Source organism: Spinacia oleracea, chromosome 3 (assembly GCF_020520425.1).
Source record: "Spinacia oleracea cultivar Varoflay chromosome 3, BTI_SOV_V1, whole genome shotgun sequence".
NCBI classification, from domain to species: Eukaryota; Viridiplantae; Streptophyta; class Magnoliopsida; order Caryophyllales; family Amaranthaceae; genus Spinacia; species Spinacia oleracea.
The window spans coordinates 46,352,535-46,379,237 of NC_079489.1; the positions used below are offsets into that span (position 1 = coordinate 46,352,535).

General features: G+C 37.1%; 1 protein-coding gene across 1 annotated transcript; it reads right to left on the minus strand.

Moving 5' to 3' along the window:
- Positions 1 to 17,958: 17,958 nt before the first annotated feature.
- On the minus strand, positions 17,959 to 24,930 carry LOC110793424 (metal transporter Nramp2). The gene is made up of 4 exons (XM_056840250.1): positions 24,055 to 24,930; positions 23,041 to 23,177; positions 22,303 to 22,955; positions 17,959 to 18,724 (listed from the first exon to the last, which is right to left on the minus strand). Exons 1-4 carry the CDS (start codon positions 24,642 to 24,644, stop codon positions 18,500 to 18,502), a joined length of 1,605 nt encoding a protein of 534 aa, XP_056696228.1. The 5' UTR covers positions 24,645 to 24,930; the 3' UTR covers positions 17,959 to 18,499.
- Positions 24,931 to 26,703: the final 1,773 nt, after the last annotated feature.

The window sequence follows — 26,703 nt, forward strand, 5'->3', positions numbered from 1 at the left end:
TAAAGCTGTTTCAAGAGTTAGAATTCGTTAATTAGGAAATATAAATCTTTTCGAATTAATAAATTTATTCTCGAATTTATTCGCTACGCATTTTCTTAACTTATTTCACTTTATTTATTTTATATTCTATTTATGTTATTATTCTATGTTATAATTTTATTATATTTTCGTTCTCGTATTTCGTTATATAAATGATTCTAATGCTTTCGTTTATGAGAGATGGGTAGTATAAGAAGGGCATATAAGATAGAATTATATGTGCATTAGTAGCTAGTCAATGCTAGCATAAGAAATTGATTGTTATGTACGTGCGTGTGCTAATTGTTTAATGTTACATTTAAATGTGCATAAAGAATTGTTTGCTTCCACCAAACTTATTGCATTATTGAAGTTTATTTATGATTTGGTTGGAAAATCGTTAGTGAGGCATGGAATTGTTTATTTCAGGAATAAAATGTTTCTTTCCAAGTATACCAACATAGGATCCTTCGAGAAACTTGATATAGAAACCCCTGATATTTACGTGAAGAAAATTGTGTTTGGATGTGAATATCATGCTAAAGTTCAAGGGCAACCTATCTTAATGAGAAAGGATACCATAGCAGCCACTTTCATTAATTGCTTACCTAACAAATTTCCATACCTAGAACTCAAGGAAAAGTTTAAAGACATGCATTCTGATAATGGAACTCTAAACTTGGCTAAGTATGGGACTTGGGATGGTAGATGGAAATATGATTCAGAAATTCTGACCACCATTATTGAAGCGGCAGAAAGTGGGTTTAGAGACGGTAAAATCGTAGGGAGTCATGTTGGAGATTCAGTTACAGAAGAACCTATGGGAATTAGTGTAAATAATGACCTAGAGGAAAATGATGTAGCTGTGGAGAATGAGAATGTAGGTGTTGAGGCAGAGAATCCTAACCTAGCGGCTCATGAGCCAACCATTGAGATCTCTAGTGATTCGGATGCAGAGCTCGAAAGTGAACAGGAGATGGCAAGTGAGCCTAATCAAGATGAAGACATGGGTGAAGATGCAAACCCTGAGGAAGACCCCGATGAAGACCCTGAAGAAGAGTTTGATGATCTTGAGATCTAAAGTTCACTTCGAAAGCTTTCTGGAGCAATGGATAGGCAAGAGGCCACAAATATTTTGAAGTCATAATAGTTAATTAGCTCTTTTATGTTTTAAAGAATAAGTAGCAAAGCTACAACAGTTTAAGGTTAAAGTTTATTGAAGTTTGAAATGTTCTTTATTATTTTCAAGGATGTAATAAACCTCTATGGAGTTAGCAATAAAAGTTAAAGTTTTCAAGGAATTGTTCTTTATACTATTTTGAGGATTCCATAATACCCCAACCTTTAGGTAACACGTCATGGATTAATTTTTCTATTGGTTGCATACTCAGTGTGAATTGTGGATGAATTTAATTGCCACAATAATATTAAATGATTTGAGTACATAAAGGAAGTGAGGGTCAATCTAGACCCTCATGACCAATATGATTCAAAATGTTATGCCTTATGTGTAGTGTGTAAATGTCTTTCGTGAATTATTGAGGATGATTATTTTTCAATGATTATTGCATCTTGTAGACGATCGTTGCACCTTCGTAAACGATTGTCGTGCCTTCGTAAATGATGTGTATTAATGTGAACATTGTTGGTTGAGGCGATCTTTATGGTCAATTCAAGTATTAAATTGTATGGGATAACGTATAAGTGATGTTTCAAACCTAAAGTAGAATATACTAATTGCAGGTCGCGTTCTAGAATGGCCAACAACAACGATCTAGCTGCTGCGATTCGCCTCTTGGCGGAAAAGCTAACCCAGGAGAGAACTGAGCGCCCTAATTCTGTAGGGGAAATGTTTGAAAGACTTTCTAAGGTTAAGCCACCGTATTTCAAGGGGCAGGCAGATCCTACCTTCCTGGAAAACTGGATTAGGGAATTGGAGAAACTATTTGAGGCTGTGAGTTGCCCTGGGGGTATGAGAGTAAGTCAAGCTGTCCTTTACCTGAAAGATGAGGCCTGAAGGAAATAATGCCCTTGGTCCAAGTATGCATTCTATGATAAGTCTAATAAATGCGGTTCAGTATTAATTAACAAGTTAATAATTCAGTGAGATCAAGTGAGCTGAATGCCTAGCTAGAGGCCGCTTCAGTTCAAGTGGAATTAATGATATTAATCCACAGCTTACTCTTGACTGAACCCGTAGGGTCACACAAATAGTACGTAAACGGATCAAGTATTTAATGGCATTAAATACTCCATCTATGAATATTCGGAATCGACGGATCTTGGTTTCAGTGGGAGCTGAGATCGTCACAAGCAAGAAATGAATACTCCGGAAACGATGATATTGCCGGAAACGGAAATATGGATCGTATCGGAAATATGAATATTATCCAAGTCGTAGATGTTGCCGGAAACGGAAACATGGTACGTATCGGAAAATATTATCGGAAATGGAAATATTGCCAGAATCGGAAATATTGCCGGAAATGGAAATATTGTCAGAATCGGAAATATTATCGGAATCGGAAAATAATTCCGGAAACGGAAATATTAAATATTTGTTCGAAACGGAAATTAATTCCGGAATCGGAAATGTTAAATATTGTTCGTATCGGAAATGAATTCCGGAATCGGAAATTTAATCGGAAGCGTATCGTACGAATAAGCATCGGACGAGGCCTGCCGGACGAGGGCCCAGCACGAAGCCATGCCATCGCCCAGCAAGCCAAGCGCGCCACACGAACAGCCAAGGCCACGCCAGGCCCAGCGCAAGGCCAGGCCCAGCAGGCCGTGGCAGCGCGCACAGCGCGCGCAGCGCGCGCAGGAGCTACGTGGGCTTGTAGCTCGCGTAGGCCTCGCTGCGTGGGCTGCTGCTCGCACGCACGCGCATGGGCGGCCCATCGTGGCTGCCGTGTGTGTGTGCGTGAGTGTTTGTGTTCATACACGATTCCTAGAACATGCAGAGTTCGGTTAATGATTAAATTCCTAATTCTATTTGATAAATTAATTAATTAGAGTTCTTGTAGGATTCTAGGTTTAATTAATTTGTATCTGAATAGGATTCCAATTCCCTTTCCATACCCCTATAAATATGTGGCTCGGGCTCACAATTTATAACGAGTTTCAAAGTATTCAAAGTGAGTTTTTGAGAGAAAAATTCAATCACACATCTTGCTCAAAAGTGCCGAAAATTCTAGTACCTTAAGGGCGATTCTAGTTGGTCAATCTTAAGGCGGATCCGGACGTGCTGTGGACTATCTACGGAGGGACGACACTTGGAGTCCTAAAGACTTGTTCTTGTTCGGTTCGGGCGCAGCTAGGGAAGGCACGCAACAAAGAGTATGCATCTAAATTATGCTATATGATTATGTGTAAATAATATGTATTCCTGGGTTAATGGTTGTTTCCGCATGATTTATGTAATATCATATGTATCATAACCAAACAGTGGTATCACGAGCCCCTTATTATTTTCATAATCTAATTGCATGAACATGGTTAAATATTACAAATTTGCAAGAATTAAAAGGGGTGATTAATTTTCGTAATTGTTAATTAGTTGCAAATTGCGTTTATTTAATTATACGTACGCAGTTTTTCTGCCGAACCCAGAATTCTCAAATTCGAAGCCTAACTATGACTTTTCGAAGGTTTTAGTTTTTCGAATGCAAAATTTCGTAAATTTAAGATGTTAAATTAAATATTTGCGATTCTTGTTGATAAATCTTGAATTTTTGATTGACCTACTGTATATGTTTAACAAGTTTGAATGCCTAGCCTTGTTAATTATGCAATCTAATTTGTAATTATGATTAATTTGTTGAAAATTAGAATAATTTAGAATTAATTTAATTTTCATAATTAATTATAATTTAATTAGAAACCTATGATTAAAAACCACCATAAAAATTGTAAATTTATGATAAATTTTAAATTTTTATGACCTAGACTTGAATCCATGTAAATCGGAAATCAATTGAATAATAAATTTTCGATTTTTCGCCCTAAAATTATGAAATTAATATTATTTATTAATTTGTCATTAATTTTAAATATAAATTTTAAATTTTTATGCGATTCGTTCATATAACTTGCACGCACAAAGCAATGGACGCTTCGTGTTACCCTTAAGGGGTGTTGTATAGTGCGGGCATGCGACGACGAGCAAGGGAGCTCGTCGCCCGTGCAGCACGAATGCAATGAGCAAGGGCGTAGTGCACGAGCACAAGGCAGCAGCCCTGCCTTGTGTCGTGTGCCACGAGCTATGAACAAATGGGCATGGGCGAAACGCAAGCCAAGGCAGTCGCGTGTGGGCAGCAAGCGAGCTGCGCCACAACGCGCACTGCCTCGCGCAAGAGCGCGCAGCCTCGCGCGCAGCGAGCGCAAGCTCGCGTGCCACGAGCGCTGCGCCCAGCGTGGCTCGCGCGCACAGCGAGCGATGTCGCGCGCCCAGCGAGCGATGGCTCGCGCGCACAGCGAGCGATGTCGCGCGCCCAGCGAGCGATGGCTCGCGCGCACAGCGAGCGATGTCGCGCGCCCAGCGAGCGATGGCCCGCGCGCACAGCGAGCGCTGGCGAGCGCGCACTGCGAGCGATGGCTCGCGTGCGATGAGCGCTGGCGCGCGCGCAGCGAGCACCACAGCGTGCGATGGCTTGCGATTGGTAGAGCAGTAGCTATGCGACGAGCGCATGGGCTGCGCGCATATGGCCAGCAATGGCTGTATGAGTGTGGCCCATGGGCGTGCAATGCGTAGGGTGTTTGCGTTACGATTAGATCGTTTTGAATGTTTAATTTGAAAATTTCAGTTCACGTAATTTTAATTAATTTTAAAATTAATAATTTAAATTATTTTCTTGGATTTTAATTTTGAATATTGTAATTATAATAAATGTTTTTTATTCTAATTATTTTACTAAAATTAAAATCATGAATTAATTTAAATAACGACTGAAATTAAATTAAACTTTTTGGATTCAATTATAAATTTATATGAGCTTTAAATTTTAATTAAAATTGTATGTTTCCGGTTAGACTAGAAATACATTTTTATGTTTAAAATTAGTAAAGCATATGAATTTATTGGTTTAAGTGGGAGCGCTTTTTAGTCATAAACTCTTGATTAGGTCTACAAATCCTTAAGGTTAAAACAACTTGATTAGAATTAATAAGGACTGAATAATTGGTAGATTATTGGTGCCCTTGATTAATTGCTGCAAATATTTACGTGATGCATAATGTGTTTTACTAACCAGCTAAGTGGGCCATTCATGATAATGAATGGGTGAATGGTATATATTGTATATGTACTGTTTTGCAGGTTATGAAGTGACTAGTATGGCCCAAATAGGATAGAAAATATGGTCTGCGTACCATTAATTTGAATGTAATTGGTCTAAAGTACCAAAGTTATTTTTCAATTCAAATATGGTCTGCGAACCATCAAATAGTTGTAATTAGTTATAGCTTATTCTATTTGAAGAAAATGGTGCCTCCCACGGAGATTTTCAAGACGGACTTTGAAGTCAAAGCTTCAAGATGAAGTCGGGCCATACTAGATCACATTTATCTTATGCATGTTTAAGTTATTTATTGCTTTTAAATATGTCTTAAAATGCATGAGATCAAAAGCTTGATTATGTTGCATGATTAAAGATTTTAGTTCACTTAAAATCTAACCAACATAGTAAGAGCCTTAAGTTCCAAACTTAAAAATTGAGTTAAAAGGTGCCATGCCAAAATATACACTTGTTTGGATATCCTTTACATCAATCTAGTAATAGTTTTCGCTCAGCGAGGTGTTACTTATTGGTCCTAAAAGGGCAAGGTACACAAATAATTGTGAGTACATGTTAGTTTTGGTGAAACTCAACGATATAAGTAAGGAGTCCTTTTATGTCGTGGCAAAATCGATAGGTTTACCTAATAAGTTCTTAGACGTACCTATCAACCAAGAGTAGTTTCTAGACTATTAGCAAAAGGCTTTTGCTTACCTAAGATGTTCTAGGATTAAGTCGACAAACTGTGCTTAGTTCTTCAATGATTTTAGGATCTTGGAATCATTTTATTCACACCTGCCGGAACACAAAACTTGAATAAAATGCTTAATAAACATTGAATTATGCATGTATGCTAGAATTTAAGTTTATTAAGAGAAACTGTGAATGGTTATTTATTTGTTTATTCTTTTCAATTGTAGTTTTAATATGGCAAACAACAATCAAAACATCATCATGGGTTCTGAGCTTATGGTCAAGCTGAACCTGACAAATTTTCTTGAATGGGAAGCTAAGCTAGTTGAAATAGTCAAACTCAATAGACTTGAGTATGTACTGTCACATCCCATGCCAAGCTACTATGCCAGAGACATGACCCCTGAGAGATTTTACGCCTGGGATGCGGATCTCAAAAAGGTTATGAGTCTCATGCTGAACAATATCCCTGATGATTGGGCTAAAAGGTTTATAGCCTATGAACCTTTTACGCTCATCAAGAATCTAAGGGATATCTGTCGTGGAAGTACGAAGGACAGGGACCTGAACGTCCATGAGTTGATTGAATCAATGTCTGGTCTAAAGGTTAGTTCTCCCAACAGGTGTTATAGGATGGAGGTCCAAGAAACACATGTTCAGCTCCTTCGCACTAAACAGAGGGTAGGCGTCCCACTGAGGTTCCATGTGGATCTTATGTGTTCATATTTTGATCGCCTAAGTCTACTAGGAACACCAATAAGCGAAAGGATGGCAGTCTCTGTCTTGCTCAATTCACTACACAGTGGGTTTGGTCGCTTCAAGCAACTATACCTAAGTGAACCAAGAGAAGAAACAGTTGCAGAATTTATTCACCTTGTCAGAAAGGCTGAAATAGTACTGGACTGTGAAGCCAAAGATTTACTCAAGGCTAGAAAGAGACCATTCAAAAAGGGTGGAAAGTCCAAGGGCAATGCTAAATCAAAGCAGGACAAGTCCACATCAAGCTGTCTTTATTGTGATGGAATAGGCCATTACAAAAGAGAATGTCCAAAGCTAAAGGAAGATCAGAAGAACGGAACAGTCGTTCCATCTTCAGGTATTTTCGTTATAGACTGTATACTTGATAATTCAACTTCTTGGGTATTAGATACAGGTTGTGGCTCACACTTATGTTCCAATCCACAGGGACTAAGAAGAAGTAGAAAGTTAAGCAAGGGTGAAGTCGACCTACGAGTAGGAAATGGAGCACGGATTGCTGCATTAGCTGTAGGAACTTACTATTTGTCGTTGCCCTCCGGGCTAGTTTTGGAACTGGAAGAATGTTTCCATGTTCCAAGTCTTACTAAAAACATCATTTCAGTTTCTTGCTTAGATGCTAAGGGATTTTCCTTTTTAATAAAAGACAATAGTTGTTCGTTTTATTTTAAAGAGATGTTTTATGGATCTGCTAGATTAGTCAATGGACTTTATTTATTAGATCACGACAAACAAGTATATAACATAAATACCAAATAGGCCAAAAAGAATGATTCAGATCTCACCTATCTGTGGCATTGTCGATTAGGCCATATAAACTTGAAACGCTTAGAAAGACTTCAAAAGGAAGGAATTCTAGAACCATTTGACTTAGAGGATTATGGTAAATGCGAATCATGTTTACTTGGCAAAATGACAAAGCAACCTTTCTCTAAAGTTGGAGAAAGAGCAAATGAACTATTGGGTTTAATCCATACAGATGTATGTGGACCAATGAGTACAAATGCTAGAGGTGGTTTCAGCTACTTTATCACTTTCACTGATGACTTCAGTAGGTATGGTTATGTCTACCTAATGAAGCATAAGTCTGAATCCTTTGACAAATTCAAGGAATTTCAGAGTGAAGTAGAGAATCAATTAGGCAAGAAGATTAAGGCACTGCGGTCTGATAGAGGCGGTGAATATCTGAGCTATGAATTTGATGACCATCTGAAAGAATGTGGAATTCTATCAGAACTGACTCCTCCTGGAACACCACAATGGAACGGTGTGTCGGAACGGAGGAACAGAACCTTGCTAGACATGGTCAGGTCAATGATGGGTCAGGCCGAACTTCCATTAGAATTTTGGGGACATGCACTAAATACAGCTGCACTCACTATAAATAGAGCTCCGTCTAAAGCTGTCGAAAAGACTCCATACGAATTATGGTTTGGAAAGCCTCCAAATGTGTCTTTTCTTAAGATTTGGGGATGTGAAGTATACGTCAAACGATTAATTTCAGACAAACTTCATCCAAAATCTGACAAATGTATCCTTGTGGGCTATCCAAAGGAAACAAAGGGGTATTACTTCTACAATACATCTGAGAACAAGGTGTTTGTTGCTCGAGATGGTGTCTTTTTGGAGAAGGATCACATTTCCAAAATGACAAGTGGGAGAAAAGTAGACCTCGAAGAAATTCGAGTCGAACAACAAACTCTAGAGAATGCTCAAGATGACATTCAGGATGAAACTCAGAGATCATTAGAAGAATCTGGTGAGAATCATGGTCAATCTAGAAATGTTACCCCGCGTAGATCGCAAAGATATAGATCTCAACCGGAAAGGTACTTAGGTATTTTGACGAACGAGAGCTATGACGTTCTATTACTTGAAAGTGATGAACCTGCGACTTACAAACAAAGCTATGACGAGCCCTAGCTCCAAGCAATGGCAAGAAGCCATGCAATCTGAATTAGACTCCATGTCTGAAAACCAAGTATGGGATTTGGTCGATTTGCCAGATGGCTACCAAGCCATTGGAAGCAAATGGGTTTTCAAACTGAAAAAGGAAAAGGATGGGAAACTTGAAGTTTTCAAAGCTAGATTGGTTGCAAAAGGTTACAGGCAAGTCCACGGTGTGGATTACGATGAAACCTTTTCACCAGTTGCAATGCTAAAGTCTATTCGGATAATGTTAGCAATCACTGCATATTATGATTACGAAATATGGCAGATGGATGTCAAAACTGCTTTCTTAAACGGCGTTTTAACAGAAACTGTGTTTATGACACAGCCTGAAGGTTTTGAGGATCCAAAGAATGCTAAAAAGGTATGCAAGCTAAAGAAGTCAATCTACGGATTGAAGCAGGCATCCAGGAGCTGGAATATACGTTTTGATGAAGCAGTCAGTGACTTTGGTTTCATCAAGAACGCAGACGAATCTTGTGTATACAAGAAGGTCAGTGGGAGCAAAATTGCTTTCCTAGTATTATATGTCGACGACATATTACTTATCGGAAATGACATTCCTATGTTGAACTCTGTCAAGATTTGGCTTGGGAAATGTTTTTCGATGAAGGATCTAGGAGAAGCACAGTACATATTGGGCATCAAGATTTACAGAGATAGATCTAAAAGGATGATTGGACTTAGTCAAAGCACTTATATCAATAAGGTGCTTGATAGGTTCAAGATGGCGGACTCCAAGCGAGGCTACCTACCCATGTCTCATGGAATGACTCTAAGCAAGACTCAGTGCCCAAAAACACTTGATGAGCGTAGACGAATGAATGGGATTCCATATGCATCATTGATTGGTTCAATAATGTATGCTATGATATGTACACGCCCGGATGTTGCGTACGCACTCAGTGCTACGAGCAGATACCAGTCAGACCCAGGAGAGGCGCATTGGACTGCTGCTAAGAATATTCTGAAGTACCTGAAAAGGCACAAAGATGACTTCCTGGTCTATGGTGGAGATGATGAATTAATTGTTAAAGGCTATACGGACGCAAGTTTCCAAACCGACAAAGATGATTTCAGATCACAGTCTGGGTTTGTCTTCTGCCTCAACAGAGGAGCAGTAGGCTGGAAAAGTGCTAAGCAAAGCACCATTGCGGATTCTACAACTGAAGCGGAGTACATTGCTGCACATGAAGCAGCAAAGGAAGCTATATGGCTAAGGAAGTTCATAGGTGAACTTGGTGTAGTCCCCTCCATTAAAGGACCAATAGCCCTGTATTGTGACAATAACGGAGCTATTGCACAGGTAAAAGAGCCTAGACACCACCAAAGAGTCAAGCATGTACTTCGTAGATTTCACCTTCTACGAGAGTTCGTTGAAAGAAAAGAAGTCGAGATAAGCAGGATTGGAACTGATGACAACATATCAGATCCATTAACTAAACCTCTGCCGCAAGCGAAGCACAACTCACACACTGCAGCTATGGGAATCAAGCATATTGGAGAATGGCTTTGATGTCTCTGTTTAATGTTTTAAAGTTTTAGAGTTTAAATCTTTGTAAAACATTATTGGTTAATCATTCACAATAAATGAAAAGAATTCATTTTTCCATTTAATTTGTGGTTTATTAAATGATGAGTCCCTTCAACTTGACGATATATTCAAGATAGACTGTCAGGACCAGTCTTGTGACTAAGAAATGTCTATCAAGTGAACTTGAATGTCAAAGGTTGAAAATGGTCCCTAATCGGAGTTTTCTATAAAGTTGGACGCATAGAAAACGTTAGACGATTAGAATGCAAGATGACTAGTAGTTCTGTTTCTTGAACTTTGTGGACATGGCAATGTCATAATCATTTGCATAGATACTTACTTTGGGAAGACTAGTATCGGACAAGACCTATGAAACTTTACTGTAAGAGATGAAAATCTGTCATAAGTAAATTTCATTAAATTATTAGACACTAAATCCTCAATACCTGAGTGATTTGAGATTACTTGTTTGAGAACTGGTTGCTTTGACGTTGACCAACCGTCGCACCGTAAAAGGAGGCTATAAAGGCAACGCTCAGGTAATCACCTATCAAACGAAGTCTAATCTCAAGATCGCAAGATTGGGATTGTCCTCCCATAAATCGGGATGAGATGCTTAAAAGTTGTACAAGGCCACTCGGAGAGCTAGAAACTGTGAAATGCATGGCCGTGCTCGGATGAATCATAGGCTATGATTATCTGTTTATTTGATCAGTTGAACTCTGAAACCGAGGAACACCTCTGGACATAATAAGGATGACAACTCTTACCTTATGTTCAAGAGCAAGCATCAAGCGACAAAGGAATTAGGAAATGCACACTTGTCCCTAAGGACAAGTGGGAGACTGAAGGAAATAATGCCCTTGGTCCAAGTATGCATTCTATGATAAGTCTAATAAATGCGGTTCAGTATTAATTAACAAGTTAATAATTCAGTGAGATCAAGTGAGCTGAATGCCTAGCTAGAGGCCGCTTCAGTTCAAGTGGAATTAATGATATTAATCCACAGCTTACTCTTGACTGAACCCGTAGGGTCACACAAATAGTACGTAAACGGATCAAGTATTTAATGGCATTAAATACTCCATCTATGAATATTCGGAATCGACGGATCTTGGTTTCAGTGGGAGCTGAGATCGTCACAAGCAAGAAATGAATACTCCGGAAACGATGATATTGCCGGAAACGGAAATATGGATCGTATCGGAAATATGAATATTATCCAAGTCGTAGATGTTGCCGGAAACGGAAACATGGTACGTATCGGAAAATATTATCGAAAATGGAAATATTGCCAGAATCGGAAATATTGCCGGAAACGGAAATATTGTCAGAATCGGAAATATTATCGGAATCGGAAAATAATTCCGGAAACGGAAATATTAAATATTTGTTCGAAACGGAAATTAATTCCGGAATCGGAAATGTTAAATATTGTTCGCATCGGAAATGAATTCCGGAATCGGAAATTTAATCGGAAGCGTATCGTACGAATAAGCATCGGACGAGGCCTGCCGGACGAGGGCCCAGCACGAAGCCAGGCCATCGCCCAGCAAGCCAAGCGCGCCACACGAACAGCCAAGGCCACGCCAGGCCCAGCAGGCCGTGGCAGCGCGCACAGCGCGCGCAGCGCGCGCAGGAGCTACGTGGGCTTGTAGCTCGCGTAGGCCTCGCTGCGTGGGCTGCTGCTCGCACGCACGCGCATGGGCGGCCCATCGTGGCTGCCGTGTGTGTGTGCGTGAGTGTTTGTGTTCATACACGATTCCTAGAACATGCAGAGTTCGGTTAATGATTAAATTCCTAATTCTATTTGATAAATTAATTAATTAGAGTTCTTGTAGGATTCTAGGTTTAATTAATTTGTATCTGAATAGGATTCCAATTCCCTTTCCATACCCCTATAAATATGTGGCTTGGGCTCACAATTTATAACGAGTTTCAAAGTATTCAAAGTGAGTTTTTGAGAGAAAAATTCAATCACACATCTTGCTCAAAAGTGCCGAAAATTCTAGTACCTTAAGGGCGATTCTAGTTGGTCAATCTTAAGGCGGATCCGGACGTGCTGTGGACTATCTACGGAGGGACGACACTTGGAGTCCTAAAGACTTGTTCTTGTTCGGTTCGGGCGCAGCTAGGGAAGGCACGCAACAAAGAGTATGCATCTAAATTATGCTATATGATTATGTGTAAATAATATGTATTCCTGGGTTAATGGTTGTTTCCGCATGATTTATGTAATATCATATGTATCATAACCAAACAAGGCCGACCTTTGGTGGAAGGAAAATGGAAATAGACTAAGTGCTGTTGAGGGATTCAATTGGGATTCATTCATAGTTGCCTTGAGGGGGAAGTTTTATCCTCCTTTTATGAGAAAGCAGAAAGCGCAGGAGTTCATCAACCTTAGGATGGGGAATATGACTATTGCTGAATACTATAGCAAGTTTATAGCTTTATCGAGGTTTGCACCTGAGGTTGTAGCTACGGAGGAGCTGAAAGCTCAAAGGTTCGAGCAAGGGCTGACTGATGAAATTCAATTGGGATTAGGTGGAGAAACTTTTACATCCTTAGACATAGTGTATGGGAGAGCTGCTCATATTTATGGTCTGCAGTCTAGAAAGGACAAGAAAACTGTGGTAATTGGGGAAAAGAGAAAAGATTTTAATGCTGGGGGTAACCAAGAAAACTTTAAAAGGAATAGAAACGGAAATGGGAATGGAAATTTCCAAGGAGGAAACAATCAGGGGCACCACAACAACTCGAACCGATCTGAGAGAGTGCATCATTGCAAGATGTGCAGTAACAATCACCCTGGTAAGAACTGCAAAGGAGAATTAGTGACCTGCAACTATTGTCAGAAAAGGGGGCATAGGGAGTATGAGTGCTTCACTAAGCACAGAAAGGAACAAAATAGTAATGGAAGTGGAAACCAAGTGAGGTTTAACCAATCTGGAGGTCAAAATTCAAACCCTGGAGGGGCACAAAGCAATCAAGAGAACTATAATAAGCCTGCAAATGATAACAACAACCCGAATAAAACTCCAGGAAAGTTGTACATGATGAATCAGAATGAGGATGAACGATTTGCCGATATAGATTCTGGTACTTTTCTATTAACTCCGCGCAAGTTAAGCATTATTTAATTCGTGGTGACTTGTTCTTTTGTTTCGTCATCTGTTGTGAAAAGTCTAAAGTTAGTAGTTTTAGTGAAATATGAATTTTGAGGATGGAATTCGTCGAAAGATAATTTTGGTTAGCTATTCCCTGAGGTGAGTTACGAGGGCGTAACTCGTTTTCTTTAAGGGGGGTAGAATGCGATAGAAATTCGCGCTTTTTACCTATTTTATGGCACTTTTATGCATTTTTTTATGCTTATTTTAGCATATTTTACAAGTTTAGGCAAAGCAAATAGACTCTCCGCATAAGAAAAGGTGTTCATTAGTAACACAAACAACTTTGAGTTGGCAAAAGAGTGCACATATGTGGCACAAGTACTTCTCTAGTAAGAATAAGTTAAAAGCTTTTGGGGAAAATGTGGGAAATTTCGTGTCAAGTTTCGGGACGAAACTTCTTTTAAGAGGGGTAGATTGTAATCCCCCTTAAATTTATAAATTTTATTAATATATTTTAATGTATATTATTTATATTAAAATAGAATTTATGAAGTTTAAGTAATAAATATATAATTAACGTATATTTATTTTATTTTAAGTACGTTCTAAATATTTAACGATTTTTGAACTTTATTATATTTATATATTTAATGTATATTTAATTTTATTTAAATATATTATAAATATTTTAACGATTTGTGCAATCAAGAATAATTTTAGAATTTTAAGTTGAAAAGAATTTGAATTACGAAAATCGATTGAATTTAGAAAACGATCCTATTCAGCTTTGGATTCGAATCATAAAAGCCAAATCCTATTTCTAGCCCATTTTACAAAGCCCAAATCATAAAAAAAAACCAAAACAATCTTCTCTCCCTCTAATTCACGTGCAAACCCAAAAGAGAAAAGAAAAAGCAAAACCCTCATCTTCTCCCCTTGCAATCACGTGAACTCTCAAGCCCCAAGACTTTCCTCCTCATTCACGCTGCTTCCCTTGCTTCTGCCAGCCGCTGGACCTTCGTCGCCGCCGGTAAGCTTGTCTCCCTCCCTTCGACCTTCTTCTTCGTCGTTCTCCTCCTTCACTATTTCTTCTTTCTTGGTTTCCTTTCGTTGTTCTCACCATTAACCCTCTCCTTGTCCGTTTCTCGAAAGCAACCTCCGTGAACTCCTGCCGCCGAGCACCCTACCGCCGCCAGCAACCACCTTGCCGTCGCCTGACCGCGACCCTTGATACGGTAGTCCTCTCGCCTTTCGATTTCGTTTCCTGGTTCTTTTTTGTTCTCCTCTTTCAGTTCTCACCTGTTCATGTCGTTGCGACAGCCAAACACCACCGCCGGTGCGCCGCCGAGCTCCACCCCGACGCCGTTCCACCGCTGTCGCGCCTGTACTCCGTCGGCCAGCTCCTCTCTCCTTCTTTTATTGGTTATTTCTTAAACCCTAAGTAACTAATTATTTTAATTATATTTAATTAATTTGAATTTATGTTTCTTGAATTAAATTTATGATTTTTATGATTAAGTTATGAAATTTCAGATTATATGTTGTTGAAATTAATTTAATTATTTTCAGATTTATTAACTACGTTTAAGTTAGGGTTTTAATGAAGTTTTATTAATTTAATTCACGTTTCTTGAATATAAATTATAAGTTATTATGATTAAATTATATTTTCAGATTATATATTATGTCTAAATAATAAATTTAATTTTCAGATTATGCGATTGCATTGAAATAATGATTTTTAATTATTAAAGCATGAATTTTTAAGGTTTTAATAGTTTTAAAATCATGGTATGATGTTTATGAATTATTAAGGTTATTGTTTTTATGATTTTAAGCATATTAATTATGGTTTGGCGAAGTTTTAAACTATTTTATATTGCTGGAATTTTAAAAGGGATGTTTTATTGGAGTTTAGAACGATTTGGGATCATTAGTTTAATAGTTATTATGCTTGGAGGTTATTTAGTTAAGTTTCGATATTGGGGATGATTCAAAATATGTTTAGGATGTATTTAGAGTACTCTAGTATTGCTGTAAATTGTTTGAAATTGATTGGGGAATTTTATTGGTTGTTTTTAGGCGGAGAATTCTTTGTGGGCGACTTTTGAATTCGTTAAAGTGGCCTATCAGTTTGTTTACACAAGGTACGTACATACCTGTGTGCTTGGATGTGTGTTGTATTGAGAATATGATGAATATATTTATGAACTTGTTTATGTTGGAGTTTCATGTTTAATGTCGTTGAATTAATGCGTTGAACATAGAACTTTATTTATAAGAATTGAATCATGTTAGCATGGAATATTGATGCAAGCATGTTGGTTTTGGGGAACTTTATAGTATTTAATATTGGTTTAGATCTTTATTGATCGGTGTTCCTCTTTAGATTTTCACTACTTTATAAGGGCCGAGGACCTTGTTTGGTAGTTGAACCTTATACCTAATAAAGGTTTTTAAATATGGATAAAGGAAGGATTAAAATAGTTGGAATTGGCTCTTGGTTGAACGTTGTGATCACTTGTTTAATTCAAAGATAAAAGAAGTTGTGTTTACTTGTTGAATATAATATTTATGTTTGATGAGTCATAACCAAGTATTAAAAGTTAAGTCATGTAAAGTGAAAATGAGTAGCAATAGCTTTAGACTGTGCACGTCTAAAGTGACGGACAATCAGGAGTTGGGGTCATGGGTAGCCTATGGCTTTTTCTGGGGCCGGATTGATCACCGGTTCTATTTTTATTTAAAAGTCCCTCGATATCGCAGGTCATTGGGGTTTACGGAGTCGCGCCCGTACCTCGTCTTCCTTAGTGAAGAAGAAGAAGTATCTAGTAGACAGCTCAGTCCATTGACTATTTCAATTAAAATAATGTTAATGATACAAAGGTCTAGTTCAGTCAAATATAGTCTTCAAGTCAATATGTTTTGGTTATCCTTGCTTATGTTTTATTTAGTATCATGTTAGGATTGTTCGTTTAATAGAATCATGTTAGGATTATTATTGATTTAGTATGTAGTACTCAGCTTTGCTGATTACGTGTTTTTGCTTGTGCGTGTTGATCATGGCTATGCCTTATTGATCCTGTGATGACCCAATCTTTGGTGAGCAGTCTCTAAGGATCAATAAGCATTGTCCATCTGCAGGTTTGAAGATGTTGCATCATTGGGATCGGGAATAGAGAGCTTGTATTTAGTTTTGTTTTGCTAAGTTGACTTGGGTTTGTTTAATTGGACTTTAAACTTGTTAGTTGATCTTATTTTAGTTGATTGGTTTTGGGATTAACTATGTAATCGATTATTATAAACCTAAAGTTAGTTTTATGTTTTCCGCTGCAAAATTCTGAATAAGCCGTTACGTTTTCACACGGACGATAATGCCTTGATAATTCTCTATGTTTTATATTAAAAGAGTACTTTAGAAAAGGGAGAATTGTCGGGGTGTTACATACCTTATGAAAATTTTATTTTAAATTACTACCTTAAAGTTTCATTTTTTTTGTATTCACTACCATTTTACAGTTTTCTCATTTTAAAATTGAGATATCTCTTTCGTTTCTTAATCATTTTAAGTGATTCAAAACCCATTTTTCTTATTTATGTGTAAGGATTCCATAGGGATCTTTCATTTAACATTTTGTAAAAGGTAAAATAAATTAATATTATTTGTAAAATATTAAACTACTTATGAATTATGAAATAATTTTTTTTTGAAATGACGTTCTCAATGAATTCCCTATAGAAAAAGGAAAATAATGAACTTTGAATCACTTTAAACGATTAAGAAATGAAAGAGATATCTTAATTTTAAAATGAAAAAACTATAAAGTGGTAGTAAATAAATAAAAATTGGAAGTTTAAGGTAGTAATTTAAAATAAAAATTTCATAAGGTAGTAAATACAAAAGTGGTGTATTTTAAAGGTAGTAAATACCAAAATTTCCTAAATAAGATGACTTTAATAAAAATAAACATAGGACTCTATTTAGATTTTACTTGTTTTCCAAGCAAAAAGATTTTCCCTTGATCCTAAGATTACTCCCAGTATTTTCTCAATTGAACGTGCATGGAACATCGAGGATCCACATAATATATGAGGATCTCGCCTCAAGAACTCGCCTTTCAAAACTTGCCAAATACGGAGTAGTTATTTCTTCAAATTAATGTCTGACATTGATCAAATAACTTGTGTAAATTCCACTTTGCTTAGTTTATCCAACTCAGGATCTCCCTAACTTAGCATTGTCTTTCAAAGGATATCGAGACCTAAATAGCAACATAACTTAACCAATAGTCAAGAGTTTGCTTTGTCATCATCAAAACTTTACAGTCACCAAATTATTTTAATAAATCAAATTCATAAGGCATTACATCTCTTACATTTACCTATTGGTTATTAAATTTCTCTCACTTTTACAATGCTAGATTTTGGATAAAAGTGAAAACATTATTAATAAACGTAATATGCATTATTTAAGTAAATATAAAAAAATCTTTAACTATATTAAGTATTTGTTAAATTGTGTGTATAATACCAAACATAAAGGATAAAAATAGGACGGAATAAGTACCTTTTTAAACTTTTTTTTTTCTTATTTTTTCTTTGTTTCCATCATGTTTAATTTAGAAATTAAGATTCATTATTTTATTCGACGGGCATCTGCGCTATAGCGCGCGAGAAACCTAGTAGAAATAAAACATAAAAGTTATGTTCGAGAAAAATGACCAAGGTCATATAGAGTGTCCCAAAAAGTACTGGTTTGTCATACTTGACGTGACATTAACAAGAACAGGCAGCAGCTTTTTCATAACTTTATTCTGTTATACATACAAGAAAGTAACAGGATGCATATGGTACAACAGAACTTCTATAGTAGGACTCATCTTCATCTCACTCAAAAAAATATAATCGCAGAATCTTGTAATTCTGTATGTCAGGTGTATCATCTATGTACGGCACGTCGGCACAATATCCTTTGTGCTTCAAGTTCTCATTTGCTCGAGAACCCAAGCGTGTCAAGATCAGGAAAAAAAAAATGGCAGCTCAGCGCAACAACGATCAAAATTAGCGGATTAACAACCCCATTCATTTCGGTAAGTTGAGGAGCATTATGCAGACTTTTCTATCTTGAAAATCTTGCCACTGACAAGGACTCTTTCTGGTTAATTACCAGCACAGATGGAGTTTTTCCCCGATATCAAAGTAGACCACGTTGAAGAAAGGGCACCATCACGAGTAACAAGGTAAACAACAAATGTGACATATGCAGTAGTTGCTACACAGACTATAGATCCAAACAGCAGTCCATTTACTTCAGACATGACGAAATCAAGCAGGAGGTAACCATTAATGACAATTACAAGCGCAGCAACAGTCCATGATATTCTCTGGAGAAAGAAAAAAATTCATTTCCCATCAACTAGATGAAAACTACATAATGTTAATAATGAAGAAAGGGGGTAGGGGGAGGGGGAGGGGGGAGCGTATCACAACTCACAAGTGAGCTCAATAAATCATGTATGAACTTAAAAGAAATGAGTGATTACTAGGAGAAACATGGAAGTAATGCAACCAAGAAAATTGAAGATTAGTCATATATTGGTGAATGGGAAATAATACTAAGCATCAAATTCTGGTCTTCGAAAAACCAGGGGCACAAAAGATACTAAGTTTTCCTGTGTCTACCATCAAAGTTCACTACAGTTGACAAAAACACAAATAATTCCCCAAAACAACAAACTGTGGTGGGGACATCACATATTCTTAAAAAACCTTGTCAACAAAAGACTCATGACTTCCCTCAACAAAACCTTGGAGGTAGGAGCCGGTTAAGTGCCTCCTGATCAAAAAATAGGGATAGGCTTGAATATATTAGTGAGTAAGATGTGGTATTTCGTTTATCTATCGTACCCCAAGTTCAAAATCCTAGATTTGCTACTGCTTTTCCAAGGTTCAAAGTTGACAAAAATAAACTCAGATTACCTTAAAACTGCCTAGGCAGAGTGACACAAAGAAGGTGTTTAGAACGAAACTGACAAGTTTTTGGCCTAAAAGAAGTTGTTCTGGTGAGAGTAAAGCATTGATCTGCAAGCAAGCTATGGCCTTCAAAGAAGAAGAAAAAAAAAATCATACTGTTGTGCTAATTCTACTTGACTATAGGCTAAGTCAGGTTCCTTTGAAACTGTCAACAGTTCAGCACAGACCATGTGCAAAATAAACAGGGGGACAAAAATGATTGAAAAATATGTTTTTACTTCGTAGAGCTCTGGAACTTGTGCTAGTGGTAAATAGTGCATCGGTCAAGTTCAATTTATGCTAGCAGCAGAACATTTGCATGTTTGCAGAACTTAACTTTTGTAGAGAAGGTTGATATTTGCTTTGGGCCTTTTGTCATGAGAATACTGTTAACTAAAATTGGATGAGGAGATGCAGCAACACCTGCAGGATAGCTTATGATGCGGTGAATTTGGTCACACTTTTCCGGAGGTTGTGCTTTGCACTATACAATAGTAGTGACTTGGCCAGGCATCAAGGATGCTGCGTTGCCAAATCAGATTTCTGGTGTATTCTGCTTGTCAGTTGTAATATTAAACTTTACATATTACCAAATAAAATGCCTTGTTTTCAGCGACAGAAGCCAATGTATAGCCAAAATTTAACAGAGAACCTTCAAAGAACATTCTAGTTGCATAAAAGCAAATGCATGAAGGAACAACAATTAGACTTGTCAAATGAAACAGTTTAACTGGGTCAGGTTTAGGTCAGATATATCCTGGGTTATTTGCGACTCAAGTCATTTCAGTTTCATGTTGAAAAAACATTATAATTCTCCAAAAACTATTGACTTGAGGTAAATTTGTGTGTAGCCAATGAGCCGATAACATTTATGATTTTGCACAAATTATACACGGCTATAATCAGAGGATTTCATCACCCAAAGACAGAAATTGACTCTAGTAAGATTACCCTTTTATTTACTGCTTTTTAGTAAACATAAATCGTATTCTTTGTTTCAACCAATCTTTTCTTGACTCAACAAGTAAATCTGGAGTGGATTGGGTCTAATCTAACCTGCTTTCTTGATCTTTTGGTTTCGACCAATTTCAATTTTGGGTAATAAAATGTATCCCAGCCCTGTTTTTCAGGTCAATTTCAGCCAACTTTGGAAGTGTGGTCATACTAGCTACAACAGGAAGGGGGACCCCCGAGTCCTCAACACCCAACAAAGCTAGAGATGAGATTACTTGTGAGTTGTGATAAGACAATACCAAAATGCACAAAGAAGCTGCACTGCAGCTATATCATATCGGAGTAACTACTAAGGACTATCAACATTATCCTACCCTTTCCACCAAAAGCTATAGTTCACAAAGAAGAGGGTAAGTAAAAATTAAACTGCGATTTCAAAATTTATCTTGGTTTATCAAAACCCTGGAAACAGACTAGCTAACACATACAGATATGGAAGCTTTGTCACATAACATACAAGGGTGCGAATGAATGAGTTCAATAGAAAAATATGGAAGTAACTCTAAGTTTGAATAATCCAATAATAATCCACAAAATAAGAGAGTTGGGGGATTCTGCCGTTGATTCCTTAGGGTGTAAATCCATCGTGGAAGATAATTCTGTACTGCCTCCATTTAGAATAATTAAAAACTTGACTTTTGCATTTTTCATATACTCCCTCCATTTTTTTTTAAAAATGCATCACTTGCACGACACACAATTTAGGAAATTCATGCATAATTATTATTGTATTGTGCAAGTGGGCAAATAGATAATTTATTTATTCTAGTAAAACAACAATAGGGGACCATGACATAGATAGCATGTGAGAAATGGTGGCTTTTTAAATTATTTAAAGTGGGGACCATGAGAGAAAGAAATATCAAATATGGTAGAAAGTTATTAAATGTAGAAGTGATGCATTAAAAAAAATACCCATAAGAAACAAGTGATCATTTTAAAAAAACGGGAGGGATTACTAACTTTGACTGTAATTTTTTGCTAATATATATAAAAAAAATGTTATCATGTAAAACCATTACTGGATTGCTATCTTATATTTTTAAAATATCAACTTTTTTATAATTTTAATAACAGACATATTAAAATATTTATGGTCAAAGTTTTACATCGACAAGTAAATAAAAATGGTGCAATTATTCTGGAATAGAGGGAGTAATAAACATATTGCTTTAGCTGTCTAATAGAGTGATCAGTGTCTAATTAGCAGTACCTCAATAAATTCATCATTTAGATGGGAAATTCAATGTCTCTGCTTTAATATAAAATTATTCATCAATCACAACCAATGTCACTCCTCAGCTCAGTAGTAAGGAATGTATAGATAGGAAGATAGGAGAAGTAGCAAAGGAGAAAAGGGCTTAGTCTACGTTAATTAGTTGTTGGGTTGCATTTATGTTCGACGGCTCTGTCATTTGCTAGGATGTTCATGTAAACACTATAGCACCGCACCTACTACATTCGCATCCCATCCCTCCTTCAGACACCTAAAAGCATAAAAAGAATTTTACTTCCTCCTTCAATCTCACACCCATAAAGATTGCGTACAAGTCCACAAGATCATATTCATCATAATCATCGGACAGACAAGGAAATCAATGTCCCTGCTTTAATATAAAATTGAACTTCTGTCACAATCATAGTACCTCCTACACCCAGAGGTAAAGAGAGGGTAAAGTTGCAAGGAGTGGCAAAGAAGGATGTTAAGCCTACAACCCTAATTTTGATAAATTGGGATCCATATCTTGTCGTATTCATACTAAGGAATGAACCATATTCAAAGAAAAAAGAGCATCCAATAGCCCTTGTCCTTTGATGAAAGGAAGATCAACATCTCCAACAACTAAAACATTGTTCATACTTATAAAGGAAAAAACAAAACATCAAAACCATCACAAAGGAGGAGAGATGATAAGTAATTAGAAAATTCACATACCTGAAGAATGGGTCCCACTTTGAATGAAGCCATCACCTCCTCTTTTGCCACCAAGGTAAGAAGTGGGATAAGAGCAAAGGGGATTTGTATAGATTGGAGCACATTAAGCCATTCGTTCAAGACATCCAATGTAGCTTCAGAAGTATTAAAAACAATAGCTATAATCATCGTTGGGACAATAGCAAAACTTCGTGTGATTAACGCCCTTAGCCATTTCTTTAGACGAAGGTCAAGAAAACCTCCCATAATGAACTGCCCTGCATAGGTGCCAGTTATGGTGCTACTCTGCCCAGCAGACAATAACCCAATGCCCCATATGTAGAGAATTGGCAATAAACCTCCTCCATACTTCTCCTCCAAGTATTGTCCAGCATTCACCAAGCCAATACTACTCGCTTGTTTAGTGCCGTAAAACCCCTTAGCAAATACAGTAGTCAAAAACAAATTGATCATGAAAGACACCAGAAGGGCTATTGTGGACTCAATTGAATAATAATTAAGGGCCTCCTGAACCTGCCCCTTCTTCTTGGGATCTATCTTCCTTGATTGCACCAAAGCGGAATGCAAGAAAACATTGTGGGGCATTATGACACAACCAACAACTCCAACAGCTTGCCTGATAGTTTTTGAGCTAAGTTTTGGTACTAAGACACCTGCAAAAGAAGTCTTAATCTATTATGGCCCATGGGAAGCGCGAGTACCAACTATTACTCAGAAATAACATTACCAAGCAATTACCTATGAGAAGTTCCTTTCCACTAGGCTTTGCATCAGCGAACATCCAAGCAAATGACAGAGCCATTGTCCCAATAAGAACTGCGAAAACAGCTTCTAGTTTCCTCACTCCGTAGTTCTCAAGAAATAAAAACATGAAACTGTTCACATCAAAGATTTTTTATATCAATCATTAGCCATGGAAACTGTTTAGTTTGGTATAAGAACATTTGTATGGATAATCACAAACACAAACCAAAAGAAAAGAAAAGAAAAGAAAGGGTACACAACCACACATAGAAACAAAGCGATAACAGATGGTAATTGAAACCAATAACAAAAAAACACAGTACTTGAGAAAAGAGTTGATTATATGACAATTACATAAAATAGTATTACCCGTTCCATAATTTCTTACTTCCAAGTTCCAACCAAACAGGTCGGCTAAGTTACTAACTCCTGAGCACTATGAAACCGTTCCACAATCCAATAAACTCCCCAACAACGCATCAAAAGATAAATTGTTTTGTTGTGTTCCAATTAGAACTTTTGGAAGAAAGAATGTTCTGACACCAAGCGAGCAATTCACACAACACAACCAAAAACGACTGTCAACTCAATGATGTTATTTCGAATGTACAAAGTCTTACCCATCAAACGAAGATGTTATTTCAAATACACCCCATATCTTTTGGTCAATAGTAACTAGTAAACCATACAATTACAAGGCAATGATACATAATAATTTCGATTTCAAGTTCTCAAAATTTGAACTACAAGAAAGACTGCTAGCTAAGCTATCTAAACTTAACACACCCATATTCCGTACACCACTTAATTACGCAAGAAACAAATCCAGCATTCTTCTAATTTACATTTGTAACTATCTTAGCTAAAACCAGTTATGTAGTTGAGATGAAAAAAACATAAGTAATTAAGTTGGTTTCTATGAAATGTCAGGTTCAAAACGATTATGATCGTTTTGTTTGTAAACGAGCTTGGCACGAATAAAGAATAGTCTAACAAAAAAAAACTAACCAATCAGAGGCAGTGATAATGACACCAGCCCAAAGGGGCAAAACCCCACGGCTAAGTATTTGTATAGCAATGGCACTCCCAATAACCTCCTGAATATCAGCCCCAATGAGGGCGATTTCCGCCATGATCCACAGCAAGTACCGCGCCCAATTTGGGTATTCCTCCCTACAAAGCTCAGCCAAATGTTTACCAGTAGCAACCCCTACTCGAGCCGAAAGAAGCTGAATCAAAAGCCCCATTACAGTAGCCCAAAGCAATAACCATAATAATGAATACCCAGCAATGGCGCCTGCTTGTAGATCCCCTTCTAAATTACCCGGATCTAAAAACGCAATACTCATCAAAAACCCTGGCCCTGTAAATCTCCATAGTTTCTTCCATGAAAAGGGCCCCGGTGTTGAATAATCATTTAACGATTCGACATCGAAATCTTCTATGCTTATCTTGTCGCTGGTTTCGTACGCAACTTCTGAATCTTCTTCTCCTACTTCTTCGAATAATTCGATTGGTTTTCTGGGGTTTTGGGGTAGAAGTTGATTGGATTCTGAAGATTTATCGTCGTCGTTGAATTCAGCTGTTGATTCCATCATCTTCTAATGGATTGAAAAATTGGGCAAATTCTGATTGAAATTGAGTAAATATTGACTGAAATTGAGTAGAAATACGAAAATTTTGAGTTGTTTGATGAGGTAACAAGTAGTAGATGAATCAAAGTTAGGATTTTTGCAGGAGATTTGGGAAGCTAGATTTAGTAGAGGATTTAGGGAGGAAAGACGTCGCCTTTTGTTTGAAGGTGAAAAGGGTGGAGTTGCGGGATTGCCACCCGGCTTGTGGTGTGCTCGTGGCTTTTGTGATTTGGACTTGCTGAGTTGGATTCGTTCAATTTTTTTTAAATACAAGCTTGGAACATTAGAAAAGAGCAAAAAGTTTAAAAGTTACAAAACTACAGTACGGAGTAGTTGTTTTCTTTTTCTTTATTTTTTAGGGAAGGTGAAGGGGAAAGTGGAAGAAGCGAAAGTCGTTACAGACTCAGTGATTTCCCACTATAAGGTTAGAATATTGTAAAATTCTCAAAATACGCCCCATGTTAAGTTAATTTTCAAACTACCGTCCACGTAATAAAGGCTTAAAAAAAATTACTTCTTTTTTCCGGTTCAATACCGAACCGCCAATTCAAATAGCGGTTTAGGTTTTAAGGAAACTGCCATTTCAATTAGCGGTTTGGTTCACTTAACAACCAGTATTGCTTCTTGTGGTATCGGGTTTTGCTGAAATTGGGATGGAGGAAACGATGATATCGAGGCTTCTTGTGGTATCGGATTTTGCTAAAAATGGGATAGAGGAAACGATGATATCGAGGTATACAGAGCGTGGGATCTAGATTCATCTATGAGGCCGACGGCAGCAGCGCCGATGAGTAGTGGAACACCATCGATGCACAAAGGAGAGAGAAAATGAAATTGGTAATTTAGGATTTTGGATTTCCTCTAATTTCAGTAATTGAATGTTGGAAATTGGTTGATTTCGGTCACTAGAAAACCAAGGGATGGTGATTTGGTGGCTTCAACAATTGTTCTTGTTGTTTGATTTGAGGGAAACGACAAACCAACCACAATGAAGGAAATTGAACATTATTTCTTTCTCTTTTTTTTTTTTGATTTTTTGAAATTTTCTACAATTAATTTGAAAAACAGAAAATATAAATCTATTGAATCTCCTCCTCTGTTTCTTTTAAGAGTGTGGTAGCTTGCGTTGGTAACTGGGTAAAGATGAATTTTATTGAGTTTCCATTGATAACTGCATTGATCGACCTCCTGTGAGTTAATGGGCCTTTAAAGGTAAACTGCCAACTGAGATAGCGGTTTTCCTACCCAGACCGTTGTTTCAGTTGGCGGTTTTGTGCTGATTTATTATTAAAAAAAAACCCGTTTTCTTGATGACGTGGACGGGAGTATAGGAATTAACTTAATATGGGACATATATATTTTTGGAATTTTCACATCTTCTTACATTATTGCCGAAAATCGCTCTTACAGACTTAGGTCCAGGACTTTTGAGTTTTATAATGCGGTTTTTTTTTCTAAAATGTCCTTGAGGTTTCGCGGAACGCACCAAATACCTCTAATGTTTTCAAAAAATATAATACACCCCTATTTAAACTTAAGTGCACCTAATATCTTTCATTTTAACGGAAGTCTAACTCCGTTAAAATTAACTCTTAATTAATCTAACTAATCCTAATTTAACTCTAACTAAATACTAATTAGCCTAATCAATACCTAGTATTTAAAAAAGAAAAGCAACTTCCTTTTTACGACACGTAAGCAACACCATTTTGAAGACACGTGGCGGACACATAATCATGAACACTTAGAAGACATGTGGCCAAGAATACATAATCAATTCTTCATTTAAAACATAATAAGTCACCTCGACATTTCATCTTTCCCTTTCCAATTTTAGTTTACCACCGTTTAGAACAATTTAATTAGAGACAATGATCAATACATTGGCAATTATGGTGAATCAAGAATGAGAAACGTTTCAGATGGTTATAATTCTATGGTTAATGAATTTGACTATTTATTAAACCTACATGTTTACAATTTTTTATAGACCGATATTCCTCCCTAACTTATTTTGCTAAAT